The sequence below is a fragment of the Sus scrofa genome, chromosome 14 (genome assembly GCF_000003025.6).
Source record: "Sus scrofa isolate TJ Tabasco breed Duroc chromosome 14, Sscrofa11.1, whole genome shotgun sequence".
NCBI lineage: Eukaryota > Metazoa > Chordata > Mammalia > Artiodactyla > Suidae > Sus > Sus scrofa.
In genome coordinates, this window is record NC_010456.5 from 124659635 (window position 1) to 124674709 (window position 15075).

The window sequence follows — 15075 nt, forward strand, 5'->3', positions numbered from 1 at the left end:
GTAAAATCATCCATAAATGGATCCCTACTGAAAGGCATATAGGGCAGTGGCAAGAATTGGACCTCCAAGGCTGAGTTTGAATCCTGACACTGGCACATCCAAGCTGTGTGACTCTGGGCAACTGACCTGACCTCTCTGGGCCTCCGTTCCTCTGCTGTAAAATGGGGAGACTAGAAATACTTGTCACATGAGGTCGCTGTAAGGATTAAACTGTGCTCAGCACTATGAAATCGTAAGTGTTAGTTTTCACTAACCTTAAAAACAAAATATAAAAATATCAATCAAAGGGAGAAAAGTTGCTTGCCGGCATATTTGGTGGAGGAAGACTAGGTGTCTTCTGGGAGGATACAGAGGAGGTGTTTGGGCCAAACTCTACCTCCTTAAAACACAGGACAGTCCCTGTCCTCAAGGCTGCCAGGGCAAAAGATAAGCACATGCGTCAAGGTAAAGGATAAAATGATTTAAACAATTCGGAAGAGAATCACATAATTACCCAGACACAACGGCCTATGAGCAGAGCTCAAAAGGGCAAGAGATCCTAAACTCCAAGAACTGAGAATAAAGGGCTCTTGTTTTAATTAGCATCATCGTTATGATGACAAAGATGGTGAATATTCAACAAAGATGCAGAAGAGACATGACTTCAAAATCTAACATAGGAGTTCCTGCTCTGGCGCAAAGAGTTAAGGAGCCAACTATCGCAGCCTGGGTCGCTGCGGAGGCACAGGTTTGATCTCTGGCCTGGGAACTGCCATATGGCACGGGTGTGGCCAAAACAATAAAAACAAAAAACCTGACATCAGAGTCTAAGGGTTCACAAGAAGGGACAGGGAAGAAAGCCACTATGTTCGCGTGATTTGCCAAAGGTTTTCTATAAGGAGCCCCAGAGTCATACCGAGGGATTTGCAGGCCAGCTGGGGTCTCTGATCTCAGCTATTCAATCCTGCTATTGCAGTGCAAAAGCACCCATAAATAATACATAAATGAATAAGCTTGGCTGTATTCCAACAAAACGTTCTTTACAAAAGCAGGTGGTGCGGGACTGGGTCAGGGACTGTACTTTGCCAACTCGGATCTGAATCAGACATCAGGTCTGCAGATGAAGGGGTGGCTCGGAGGACCTGAGGCATCTTGGCAGTCTGGAGCAGCCTGCCCCAGGGTGCACTGTGGCAGGTTCCAGGGTGGAGATTAACGGATCCAGCCCCAGCTCCCAGACCAACCAGTGTGACCGCCTTTGGTGGAATAAGCTGTTTCCCCTCCAGAGTGGCTCACAGAAGTCCAGCACCAAAGCATGTCCAGGCCTCGAAGGGAGATGGGGTAGAGACAGCTGTGCTGGCCAGGAGCAGAACAGTGCCAGCAAACATCTGTTTCTCCTACAGCGACCACAGCACCTGGCTGTGCAGACTGCGGCCTGGAAGTCCTACAGCTGCCTGAGTCACCGGCCACACCCACGAGGCTGCGCCAGACCCCTGGCTGCCCTTCCAGCACTGGACAGCCCTGAGCTGGGGACAGAGGCCACGCGCCTGGCCCAGCCCTGAGCACCGGGGACCTCAGGCGGATACCCAGCTTCTACCACAGCCACCAGTGAGCCTGGGGCTATGCATCAGGGACGACAAGTCACCGTGGTCCCTGAAGCCCTGGGATCAGGTTGGGAAGGGACAAGGGACAGGGCTTTCTCTGAGGGAGACAGCCCAGCCCAGGCTCAGGCTGCCGCATTCGCTCCCCAGAGATTTGCTGCTCTGGCTTGGCTCCTCCTTGTAAGAGCCTGAAGACACAACTGTTCCCCACTCGGCCCTGAGACCCCTCCTCTGGGGGCCTCGGACTAAGGGTTACGGCTGCTTCAGCCAGGCTTGACCTTGACCAGAGAGGAGGCCCGAGGGAACAGGTGTGTGTGAATGTGTGCACGTGCGTGCGGGCAGGGTGGGGAGAACCCCCGGTTATGGCACCCCTTCCTCACTCCTTAGCCACAAGGTCCTGGGGTACACGGGGTGCCCGGGACAGAATGAAGGGAGACCCAGACAAGGTCCATCTTGGCAGAGAAATTCCACAAGGAGGGGAGACATTCAGGTCTGCTTGCTCTGCTGGACCCTCCCCCGGGCCCAAAGTGCGTCCACGGGACCCATTAGCACATGTCCAAAAGGCTACCCTGGGACTGTGGGATCCTTGGGTGTTGACACTTTCCCAGCTCCAGCACATGGCTCCCCTCAAGTCTCTCCTGGCCCCGATGGCCACAGACACAGTTGACACAGGGAGTCTGCTCCAGGGGACAGCCCCTGCCCTTGCCTTGCTTGGAGGCCCCATGTCTCCTCTGAGCCCAGGTCACAGGAGGCTGGCCAAGGAGGGATAAAAGCCAGCTTGCTGGAGCCCTGGGGGCCACTGGCCTCTGTGATATGATCAGTGTGTAAGGGCACATGGCCCGGGGCCCTGGGCTCCCAGTTGTCAGACACAGACCTCTGGGCCAAGTCAGCACCTGGGAGAGAGTCTGGTGCTGACCCATAAGCAGGTGCCCCATGTGGGTCAGGCATCAGCACCCCGACTGCACAAAGTCCAGGGGCACCGTGGCCAGAAGCAGACACTGAATTCCGGATAAGAAAGTTCCAGCCCTGGTTCAGAGCAGAGCTTGAGACACACCTCCTACCTGCTTAAAACCAGCAACTGCTAGATGGGAGCTGAGGGGCCATGTCCCCTCCCCTGAGTCCTGAGGCCAAAAATAAGGGGTGCCTGCAGCTGGAAAGGGTACAATTTATACCCTTACTTGTTTAAAAAGATGAGCGGAAGTCTGGGAGGCTGCAGAATGGCCCAGAAACCTAGAACCTGCATACAAATCCTGGCCCTGCTACCTCCCAGCAGTGGGACCTCGGCCAAATGTTTTAACTCCAGGAGGCACCATTTCTCAGCAGGTGGCGGGAGAACCCTGTTTGTGTGCACAGGGCAGGCAACAGCTCAGAGCACAGCAGGCACCTCTGTCACTGGCATATGGGGTGACCCAGGGGCTCAGGCCTTTAAGTCTCACTCGGCCTGGGATAAAGTGTCCCCTCCGGCTGTCCCCCAGCTCAAGGGGCCTCCTGTGTGGGTGGGATGCTGCCCAGGCACTTGGACCCACCCCACCAACTGTGAGAGCAGCAGCCAGAACCAGGCTGCCCCAGGAAGGCAAGAAGGATGGCCTGGTGGGAGCTCAACGACCATGGAGCCCACAGCTTCCTTCCAGAAATTATGTCTCACGCCTTGTCCTGGAAGCCTCCCCAGCAAGATCCTACAGCAGAAACAACTTGGGTTCAAACTCTGGCTCTGCCACTGGAGGCTGTGTGACACTGGGACATGATAAACCCACTCATTCCTGGTTCCTCACTCACAAAATGTAAATACTGCCACTCATCTCACTGAATACTAACAGGGTCTGTCACACCTACTGATTATAAGACAATCTCGGGGGAGAGATGTTCTTTTCATTTAAACCCAGGAGACAAAGGGCCAGACGCCTTAAATAACTGGCTTAAGGTCAAGGAACTAGTACCTGGCAGAGCTGGGATCTGAACTGAGGTCTATAGGGTTCCATAACTCCATCCACCCATCCACCCATCCATCCATCCATCTATCCACACAACCATCCATGAATGAATATACATGTGGTCCACTGTGAGCAGACGCAGGATGCGGAGCAGTAAATGAGAGACATGGTCCCTGCTCTAGGGAGGTTCCATTTATCTGCTCTGGGAGGCAAACAGTTGGCTGGTAGGGCAGACAGTAATAGGGAGAGATACTGAGGTGGGGTGCTGCCCACGGGCCGGTCAGGGAGCATCTCAGAATGTCTGAGACACGAGGCGCGGGCAGCTGTTCCAGAGTCAGGGCCCAGGAAGTGCTAAGTCCCTCAGGCAGAGCTGACCATGGGCGGGATTCAACCCAGGAACAGAGGCGGGGCCAGTGAAGAGGAGACACATGAGGCTGGAGATGCAACGGGCCCAGACCGTGCAGGCCCTGGGGCCACGTGAAGGAATGTGGGTGTCCTGTGCCACGTTCACCGAGAGCGCTTGGTGGGTTTTGAGCAGGAAATGCGGTGTGATGTGATTTACGTTTCTGAAAGGTCACTGTGGCCTGAGCTGGTGACATGGCCCCGCTCACGGAGGGCTGATAAAGAGCCTGGCATGGCCTTGGACACATGGTGGCCCTCGATAAAGGTAGCCCTCATCTCCCACTGAACAAATGATGTCACCTTCAGGCGGGCTTGTCCCTGTCCCTCCCCGGGCCTGCCCCAGGCTCCATACACAACAGGGGCTCTGAACAGGCCAGACGCTTGGTGGACTGACACCCGTAGAAACAGCTGGAGGTTCACAGGGCCCAAGACAGGGAAATCAGCAGCCCTGGTCCCAACACTTACTATCTTGGGTGGCGGGAGGTCTGGAAGGTTCTTCTGAGGGGCCGAGGAGTGCTGGCCGGGCTCCCCGTTGGTCAGGGGGGTCTGCTCCTCAGGCGCTGTGGGCAGCAAGCAGGAGAGGGCTTCAGTGAGGGGTGCCCAGCCTGATGGCAGAGCCTCATTAGCCAGTAAAGTCTGGTCATGTGAACACGGAGTCTATTTGCGCAGGAGTTAATTACCCAGGCAGGCGGTCCCTGGAGCCAGTGTTGTTTTGCCTCCAAGAATAGTGTGCATCTGCCACAGGCAGATTCCTCAGAAGGAACTGGTTTGAGGTTTCTGGCAGGTTCTGTGCCCTCTCCTCCACCTGCCCCAGGTCCAAAATGATCCGGCCACAGAGCTTTAGCGAGCAGAGGAGCTGCTCGGATATTGAGCTGCTCCTGTATCCACCCTGTGATTACCTCTGGCCACCCCACAGTTTCCCCAGGAGGCCAACCAGCTTGGGTACAGTGTCTGCGTTCTTGGGGGAGACTTCTGCTGAGCCAGGCTTGGCGGTGGGACAGGAGGTGGAAAAGCCACACTGGGAAACTTGGCCACCAACCCTCCGTGTGCTTTTAAGGAAAAGGCACCAAGAATTCTTCTGAGCCTGACCATTTCGGCCAGTGGCCGAGCCAGTCCGGGACAGACAGGTTCAGGCAGATCTGATCTTAGTGCTTGGGTGGCTGATATCTTGAAGCCAAGTCTTTAACTGGACTGGATGCGTTGGGGTGCTGGGTTCCCCTGTTTTGCTAAGGCTCTGCACTTGAGTAATAGGCTTGAGAGTAGCAAGATGGGGCTTCTAATCCGCTAGACAACTAGGCACTCTGCTAACCTCTGGGTCTGTGGGAATCTTACAGGACCCACTCCTGAGGGTTTTTAGAGAAACGCAGAGAGCAGAACAGGGCAGAAGAGTGAGACACCATGGCAATCTCTCCTTCCAATGGAAGATAAAATGTTCTGCCAAGAGATCACCTGTGAACAAAACCTTTGACGATTAAGGCAGCTGATCTGAATTATAACTTCCTACTCCTGGAGTGATGCTGAGAAACCTTGAGAGATTTTAGGGACAGATCCCTGATCCATGAAGGGGTTGTGGGACCTTTAAGAGGCAAGGAGGTGGCTTGATGAAACATCCCAAAATACATCGACCCAAAATACTATCTACCAAAATGTGACTTCTCCAAATAACTCCTCCAGGCCTGTCTGTGGTGCTGGCTGGGAGGAAGGAGGGGGATGGGATCAAAGCTTACAGCTGCCCCTCCCGGAGGGAGCTGGCCATGCCACCAGCAGTAGCCCCGTACCTTTGTCTTGGGACTCGGCATTCTGCTGCTTGTGGACCGTCACTTTGTTCATATAAATGTACTCTTCATCAGAACCTGCAGAAGGAGGACGGAAGACACAGGCTTCATGTGATTTCATGAAGGGAAAGGGCTTCTAGAGAAAAATCCTATCATCTCCTTCCCACTTGCCCAAGAGACCTTGTCATCAGCTTGATATTAGTAAAAAGCATACATTTTGAATTGATTGAAAGAGTCCATTATAGAAATGGTTGACAGATTTCCCCAAAAAAATAAAAGCCAAGTTGCTGTTAGTTTTCCAGCCTGGAGGGAAGTGGGGTGAGGAAAGGGGATCAGATACAGGATAGCTTCAGGAATAAAGGTCTTAAGTGGAAAAGCACCTATTTCTCAAAGATCTGCCTCATATTTCACCAAGCAGAGGTTTCTCTGGGTTTCCTAGCTTTTCATTAATTGAAAATACTTCCTGGAGTTCCCATGGAGGCTGAGCAGTAAGGAACCTGACTAGTATCCATGAGGATGCGGGTTCAATCCCTGGCCTCACTCAGTGGGTTAAGGATCCGGCATTGCCATGAGCTGTGGTGTTGGTTGAAGATGAGGCTCAGATTCCACGTTGCTGTGACTGCAGTGTAGGCTGGCCTGGGAACTTCCATTGCCATGGGTGCCACCCTAAAAAGACAAAAACCAACCAATCAAACAAAAAACACTTCCTATCAGTCATTCTCACCTTAGTCTGAAGTACGTGTATGGACTAGCCAGAGTCATGTCTATATAAGACAGGTCAGAGTGGGGATCTGGAAGCTTATCTCCTAGGCCTCCAGTTGGGGTGCCACTGCAGGGGCCTGAGCTCTGGGTTTGGAGGGGTGAGTGTGCTGGAATTGGACCTGCAGCACCAACAGCTCCCTGCTCCACCCTGTAGATTGTACCCTGCAGCGGGACAGCCCTTCCCCGCCTTTCAAAACATTTCTGTACAGATTGTCATCTTCCCCAGGCATGTCTAGGCAGACTAAAGCTAGTCTTCCAATGCAGTGCCTGATGCCCCAGGGACCCTTTCTTAAGCCTGCAGAGGAAGCTCATCCTAGTCCTTCTCCTCTTAAGAAATCCTCCTGTGTTTCTTTGAGGCTCTTAATTTGCATTTCCTAGAAACTTGCGGCTGATAAATTCCAGTGGTTGGAGACTGAGCCAAGAAGCCCAATTCAAACCCCTGGCGAAGGAGACGGTTCAGCGCCAGTCAGCTCCACGCCCCAGACGCCCAGACTCCAGCCAACGGGCTTGCATAGAGCCCTGAGAATCCAGAGCAACAGGAAGATACAGCGGGATGGATCTTCCTCCATCAGCCCGTGGGGTCATCACCCTGGTGCCCAGCCCTGCCAGGACCCATTAGCAACTTCTCTATACAAAGGGCTACAGCAGCGAATGGGACGGAACTACGGGTCTAAACCCAGTCATGTGCACCTTGCATACTTCCACGGACTGGACCAGAGGGCCTGGGTCACCCTCTCCTCCAGAGCATGGCACAGGGAAAAGTACTCTGCCGGTGGAGGCAGGAGATGGGATGGGGGTGGCGGCGGGGTCTCAGCCAAACCCTGCGGGTACAGTAATTCTCAGCAAAACACCTATCCCGTGTGCCTTGGTGTTCTTGTCTGCATCGTATGCAAAGCAATTGTGACGAAATAGTGCCTGTTTCTACCTCACTGGTTTTCAAGAGTACAAAACTCAAACAATAGGGAATTTGAAAGAGTAAGGTAACCCTGGTCTCGCTCAGTAGGTTAAAGATCTGGTGTTGCCATAACCTGCAGCATAGGTGGCAGATGCAGCTCCATCTGGTGTGGCTGTGGCTGTGGCATAGCCTTCAGCTGCAACTCCAATTCGACCTCTAGCCTAGGAACTTCCAAAGGCAGCCATAAAAAGAAACAAGACCAAAAAAAAAAAAAAAAAAAAAAAAAAAAAAAAAGAAGAACAAAACTTAAATTCCCACTAACAGGGGGCTGGTTGAACACTCACTATTCTGCATCCAGCTCTGGATACAACCCACCCACCTGTGAAAAATTACGAAGTAGCTCAGTGTTTGCTGTTTATAAAGATGTCCCCAAATTCCAGTTAAAGGATCATGTTTCAGAAAAACAAAAAAAAGTGTGTGAACTGTCAACACATGGAAATGTGCACAGGCAGCAATTCTAAATGTAAGAATAATGCAAAGCAGAACACAGAGGCAAAATACAACTCCGTGAAAATATTCTGATGACACTGATAAAGATTAAAAAAAAAAAGGAATCAAAGGAACATAAATAGTGTTTAATGCTCATTTCTTCTTTTCATATTGTTGACGAAGCCACACTCCTGGACAAGGTAAAAAAAAAAAAAAAAAAAGCAAGATGTTGTTGTTAGATTCTGAGCAGGTTCTTCCTCCTCAAGATGGTCATTTGTAAACTGCAGAGAAAACTGTGTCCCATGGCCGCGTCTCCCTGGGCCACTCTGTAGGCTGCGCTTGACGAGGTGCTGGTTCTCGGCATTGCTAATCCGCTACCATCCCATTGGTAAAGACGCGTCTCCCAGGACTATCTGCCATCCTGTGACCTTGGCCTTGGAGAGGGGAGGCAGCAGCCTTGGCTTGGAGAGCCTCTCCCATTCATTTTCAGAAGTGCACTGAGCACCAGCCCCATGCGAGGTGCTGAGGATACAGCAGAGAACAAAACAGACATTGTCTCTGCCTTTGGGAACCCACCAGGGTACGGGGGGTGGGGTGGGGGAGGGGGAGGCAGATCCGGATGGGGTCCAGGAGGGTGGGAAATGACAACAGCCATGGGTCCAGCAGAGAGGCGAGCTCACTGTGCTCTGGGCAAGTGTGTGGGTCTGGGGATTGGCCCTTGTCTGAAGAGGGTGGGGGAGAGGAGCAGGGAGGAGGGGCACGGTCCCTTTCTGCTACGGCCGGATAGACAGAATGATGGAAGCATTTCCATCACAGGGCAGCCCCTGCAATGGTTCCCGAGTCTCTGGGCAGGGTATTGGGGTGCCCTCAGCGTGAAGACAGGGAAAAAATATTAGATCCCAGATAAACAGACCTCAATCCAGGCCTTGGCCTCCCCATCTAGACCAAAGGCGAAGAGAGTAGAAAACTCAGGAACACAGTGAAAGATCAGAAAATGGATACTTCCGTTGGAAAAGGGCAAACACACACTCTCATGCACTCATCCGCCGCCCCAACTGTGGGGGAGGAGACAACAGCTCAGCCAGCAGAGACCACAGGCCATCTCAAAATGATCAGCTGGCTTCCACCTACAAGCCCAGTCAGGCTGAGTTCATTTTCTGGAAGATACACAGTGACGCAGGCTTGGGAGGCTGAGGGAAAACAACGAAGGCTTTACATGTAGGGGGCTTCAGGCTCTATCCTGTGCAGAACAATGACTCTGGTGCAGACTAATCTGGATGGGGGAGAGGGGAGGGGGCATGAGGGTGAGGTCCACTGGCCCAGGTCTGAGCCCAGGTTCCACCACTCACCGCCATGGGCCTCGAACCCGTGACTTTCCGAGACTTGTTCCCTGGCTGGTAAGTTGGGACTAACAACCCCCTCACAGCCTTGAGATGCGACATAATCCAAGTCACCCCAGACTTGAAGTGCGGGGCTGGAACTGGTGAGCACACACAAGTGTAAGCTGCTGTTATAGCCCCTCTGCCATCAAAGATGCTGCAAAGAGGACCCGAAGGGGAACCTCCCAATCAGTGGCCACTCATGAGTGGGCGGCCACGTGGGGAAGAGAAGTGACAGCAAAGGCCTCAGTACGGCTGTGCACGTTTATGGGTGGTCTGGGGGCGGTTCACACTGGGGAGCCCCCTGACCTGTCCTCAGCAGCCCCATGCGATGCAAAGACCGCCGGCGGGGAAGGCTTACGTTTCTAAGAGCAGAACAGACAGAGATCAAGAGTGAAACAAAGGTCATCCTACAGGAAGCGACACTAAACCAAAAAGCCTCACTATAGATCAAGACCACGCAGGGGGCTCTGATGGGGTGAGAACCAAGACCAGAAGTCAGACGCCACTGCACGGGTGTTTGTAAGTTCCCAGCAGAGGTGTACGTTATCATTAGACATGCTCAAGTCGGAACACATCTAAAGAGTCTGGGAGTGTGCTTTGGAAAGGATTCCACTGATGAATCCTGTGGAGTGAGTCACCCGTCTCTAACTCACCTGCTCTGTAATGTGGATTTCCCATCCGCTCTTCCCACCTTTGATGTGCTGCTGACCAGCATTCAGGGCGGTCAGCAGATGCTCACTACAAAGCCGGGAGGAGCCTGGGAACCGGAGGGTGGCCTGCAGAGCTGCAGAGGCAATGAGGGGGCTCAAGGAAAACGCCTGTAAGGAAAGGCTGAGGGAGCCAGATTATTTCGCCAGAAGAGAAGGCTGCTGGGCATATAGCAACACCCTTCACTTGATGACTTCTCTGATATTCAGACGACAGAAACGAATTCCCCAGGGAACAAAGAAAAGGAAAAGGGATTTCGAAACCTAGCCTGATGGATGCAGGCTGGGGGTCAGGGAGGAGCTCCCTGCAGTAACAGTCAAGGCAGGTGCATGTTCCTTCCTGGCATGGATCCGCGCTGTTCCTACTGTGAGGCAGAAGGATTAGAGGCCCTCTTAGGGTCCCTTCCTGTCCCAAAATATCACTTGCAATTCTCAAACACCCAGTATAAAATAAATTCAACTAAACTGTGATGGCTTCCCAGGAAGGCTTTTCTTAAAAATATGTGCTAGAAAGGAAACCATATATCTACAGGAAGATCTGTTCAAAGCAGCCTTATTCTCTATGGACAACCCGAATTCCATCAGCAAGTGAATGGATAAGCAGATTGTGGTACGTTGGCAGAATGCAATCAATCTATTCAGCAGTAAAAGGAGCTACTGCATAGAAGAATCTCCTGAGTGATGGAAGCCAGACATAAAGCATAAACCATATGATTACATGTCTATGAAGCTCCAGGATGGGCAGCACTAGTAATGGTGGGAGAAATCTGAACAGTGGTTGCCTTGGGGAGGATTCTTGCTCTGGGACAATAAAAATATTCCATGTCTTACTCTGGGCAGTGGGTACAATGTCAAAACGCATTGAATTGACTACTTAAGATCTGATCTTTTTGTCTGTCTGTGCTGCACCTGCGACATATGGAAGTGCCCAGGCCAGGGATCAAATCTGAGCTGAAGCTGTAACCTACACCACAGCTGCAGCAACACCACATCCTTACCCCACTGCACGGGGCCAGGGATCAAACCCATGCTGCCCAGAGACAATGCCAGATCCTTAACCCACTGTGCCACAGTGGGCACTCCAAGATCTGCATACTTGACGGGATATAAAATCTAGCTCAGTTAAAAAGATACGAAAAACAATGAACTCAGAGTCCTGGGATCTACAGGCCTAAAACTATGTTTTCCTGGGAGGTCCCTGGGGGTCTTGTGGTTAGGACTTGACGTGTTCACCTCTGTGGCCTGGGTTCAATCCCTGGTCCGGGAACTGAGATCTCACACCAAGCTGATGCACATGGTGGCCAATAAAACCCACAAAACAAACAAACCAAAAAACCATCCCAAATCCACTGTGTTTTCCTGTTTTCCCTTGGGCCATATGACATAGGACAAGTTATTTAAACTCTTCAGGCCTCAGGCTCCTCATCTGCCATCACACCACCTCGCAGGGCTGTCTTGAAGACGGAGCACGTTCATACATGTGCAGGCGGGATGTGCTCGACCAAGTGTGGCCATTATTATACCAGTTTATTATCCCTTCTCTAGTCTCAACCACAATGAAAAGGGCTTTGAAAACACTTTGTGTAAAGCCTCTCCCTGGGCTGCTGTGTTGGGTATTCAGAGATTTCCGGGGCTCCCACACCTGTCCCACGACGCCTGCGCTATTGCTATGGGCTGAATCGTGTTCCCCTCAAAGTTCACAATGTCCTAACCCTGAATACCTCCGAATGTGACCATATGGGGAGAAAGGGTCTTTTGTTTGAAGTAGGGTGGGGCTGCACCCACGGCCAATGGAAGTTCGCAGGCCAGGGATCAAATCCTAGCCACAGCGGCGACCTACGCCACAGCGGGGGCACCGCCAGATCCTGAACCGCTGTGCTAGAGTGGCACCTCCCAAAAGGGTCATTGAAGAGATAATCATGGCAGAATGAGGCCACTGGAGTGGGCCCTGTCCAGTGAATGGTGTCCTGATAAGAAGAGGCGATCTGGAGTTCCTGTTGTGGCTCAGTGGGTTAAGAGCCTGACTAGTATCCACGAGGATGCAGGTTTGAGCCCTGGCTTCGCTCAGCGGGTTAAGGATCCAGTGCTGCAGCAAGTTGCAGCATAGGCTGCAGATGCGGCTCAGTCCCGCATTGCTGTGGCTGTGGTGTAGGCTGGCAGCTGCAGCTCCGACTCAACCTGGGAACTTCCGCATGCCGTGGGTGAGGCCCTAAAAGGAAAACAAAGAGGAAGAGGAGGAGATCGGGACACCCACAAGCACAGAGAGGAAGGCCAGTGTAGAACCCGGGGTGAAGCGGACGGTGTCTACACTGCGAGAGAAGCATCCGAAGCAATCAACCCTGCTGACACCTTGAACTCGGATTTCTAGCCTCCAGAACAGTGAGCCAATGACTTTCTGTTGTCTCACCCAGTCTGTGGGGCGTGATCACGGCAGCCCTAACACACGTGCCCCCATCTTCCTCTTCCCCTGGGGACCTGGGCCACACTCACTGCTGCTTTTGGTGTAAAGCCGGAGGAGCTCGGCCAGGCCACTCTTCTTCACCTCGGCCGTGCTGCTCAGGTTCTCCTGGTCAAGGATCTTGAGGAAGTCATCCAGCTCTGTCAGCAGCTGCTCCAGGGCTGGAGAAGAAAACAGAAGAAGCCATTACCGTGGCCGCCCTCTCTCCAAAGGCCAAGCTCGGGTACACTGCCAGACCCCACCGTATCCCATGATGACCTTCTGGGCCCAAGGGGAGGGGTTCCAGAGTTCCCTGATGGCCCAGCGGTTAGGGATTTGGCGATGTACTGCTGTGGCTCCGGTTCGATCCCTGGCCCGGGAGCCACAGGCATGGCTAAAAAAATAAAAATAAAAACATTGTGTGTTTTCCAGTGCGGGGAGAGGAAAAGCAGACCTTGGCTTCGAGATGGACCACCTGGGCCGAAGCTATTCATCTACCCTTGCTGGAGTGACGTCACACCATGCTGGAGTGACGGTGGCCAAGGAGGCCCAATCAAGCCCCTCAGGCCATGAGCGTCTGCAAATGGGACTTTCCTTCTCAGTAAAGGTCCATCAAAACAACTCAGGGTCTGGGGAAACTCTGAACACAGATCAAACCCACAACCATCGAAAGAAATGCTGTGGCAGACCCAGTTGTGACTCCTGTCCCCAAGGATGGGGACATGGAGTGACTCCAGGGAGATGAAACAGTGATTACTCTATCCCTGCAGAAATACGGACAACCCATCGAAAGCCACACGTGGACAAACAAAACCTTTCTCTGAGATTCTCAGTGAGGGAGCCACCTCAGTTGTCACGAGTCCAGCATCACTCCCAAGCTGGTTAAGGGTTCTGGTGCCTCAGATCCAGCTGTCAGAGGCCTCTCAAGGGCCATTACAGAAGCACTTGCCAATTTCCAGCTGGAAGCAAGCGCTGTGCAGAAATGCTAGTGCAGAGGGCAACGGTCTAGGTGCTGGGCACCCACCACTATTGCTGCTGTCATTACTCTTAATGACCTAAGTCTCCATTAAGAACAGGATGCTGGGGAGTTCCCACTGTGGCACAGTGGGTTAAGGATCGGGCATTGCCGCAGCAGTGGCATACGTTGCAGCTGCGGCTCGGATTCAAGTCCTGGCCTGGAAACTTCCACATGCTGTGGGTGCAGCCAAAAAAGAAGAAGAAAAAAGAGCAGGCTGCTGCATTTGCTGATGGGGTCCTGAGCTGGTTCTCTCTGCCCAGCTGGCTCTCCAGAACATGCCCATTCATGGCCACGGCTCCTTGAGGGGCTGCACAGTGCTTTCCCACCCGGCTGCACTGAAATCACCTAGAGAGAGCTGAAGACTCCTGATGCCGAAGCCTCGCTTACGTTGCTGATATCAAAACCTCTGGGAGTGAGACCCGGGAGTTCGTGGTTCTTAAACCTCCTCAGATGATTTCAAATCACAGCCAACGCCAGGAAGTATGGGTCTAAACACAATGCCAAGGGCCACATCTGAGGGCCCTGCTACCAAGGCAGCCGTCAAGGTGTCCGGACCTGTTCTCCATCACCTGCTGCGGGGACTCTGAGCGGTCAGACACGTTCTCCGAGCTGGGTCCCTCATCCAGAAAGTGGAGAAGACCCTGTGGGCCCTGCCGCCTCTCAGGGTTGGTGGAAAAGACAAAATCTGTGAAAGGCACCTGCGAAAGGCTATGCTAAGCACACACAGAGCCGAGCCATCATCATTACCTCCCATCCTGTGTCATCATTTATTATTGCTCCTTCTCTACCAGCAGCACTGTCGTGAAGCTCCCCCTTGAGAGAAACAAAACCTTGCCCTGTAACACTCCTTACCACACCACAGAAGAGGGGGGGACGGAAAGGAAGGCCACCTCCTCACGGCACCTTCCCGGACTGCCTTCTCCAACCTAGACAGTTCCTATCCTCCGACTCGCCATCTAACCCCTGCCTTCACAGCCCGAGTCACAACTTCTTAGCATATGAATACACAAGAAGTTTTACTGTTTTGGAGCTCCCGTCGTGGCTCAGTGGTTAACAAATCCAACTAGAAACCATGAGGTTGCAGGTTCGATCCCTGGCCTCGCTCAGTGGGTTAAGGATCCAGTGTTGCGTGAGCTGTGGTGTAGGTTGCAGACTCGGATCAGATCCCGCGTTGCTGTGGCTCTGACGTAGGCCGGCGACTACAGCTCCAATTAGACCCTCAGCCTGGGAACCTCCATATGCCGCAGGAGAGGCCCAAGAAATGGCAAAAAGACAAAAAAAAAAAAAAAAAAAAAAGAATTTTTAGTTTTTTATTTTATCTACAATGATTTTTTTTTCATTATAGCTAGTGTTCTGCCAATTTCTACTGTACAGCATGGTGACCCTGTTACACATACATGTATACATTCTTTTTTCTCACATTATCACGCTCCCTCATAAGTGACTAGATACAGTTCCCAGGGCTACCCAGCAGGATCTCATTGCTTGGATATATAAGAATTTTAAACACGGTTTTGAAATGAGCAAAATCAATAGTGAGTGAAATAATAGTTTTACTTGTCTATTTCTAGCTTGCATTTTTGTCTTTCTCACCCTCGTCTAGTCTGTTAGTGAGAGTCAGGACCACAACTGTCCTGTATCTTTGGGATCTCACACTGGTATAAGTGTTGCTTTTTTTTTTTTTTTTTTTTTGGTCCATT

General features: G+C 52.2%; 1 protein-coding gene across 1 annotated transcript in view; it reads right to left on the reverse strand.

Moving 5' to 3' along the window:
• The window catches only part of AFAP1L2 (actin filament associated protein 1 like 2), a 106554-nt gene that overhangs the window by 28838 nt on the left and 62641 nt on the right, over positions 1-15075 (reverse strand). The window contains 3 exon segments of the mRNA XM_013983751.2: positions 4376-4470; positions 5689-5763; positions 12411-12539. Of these exon segments, the coding sequence (XP_013839205.2) occupies positions 4376-4470; positions 5689-5763; positions 12411-12539 (299 nt within the window).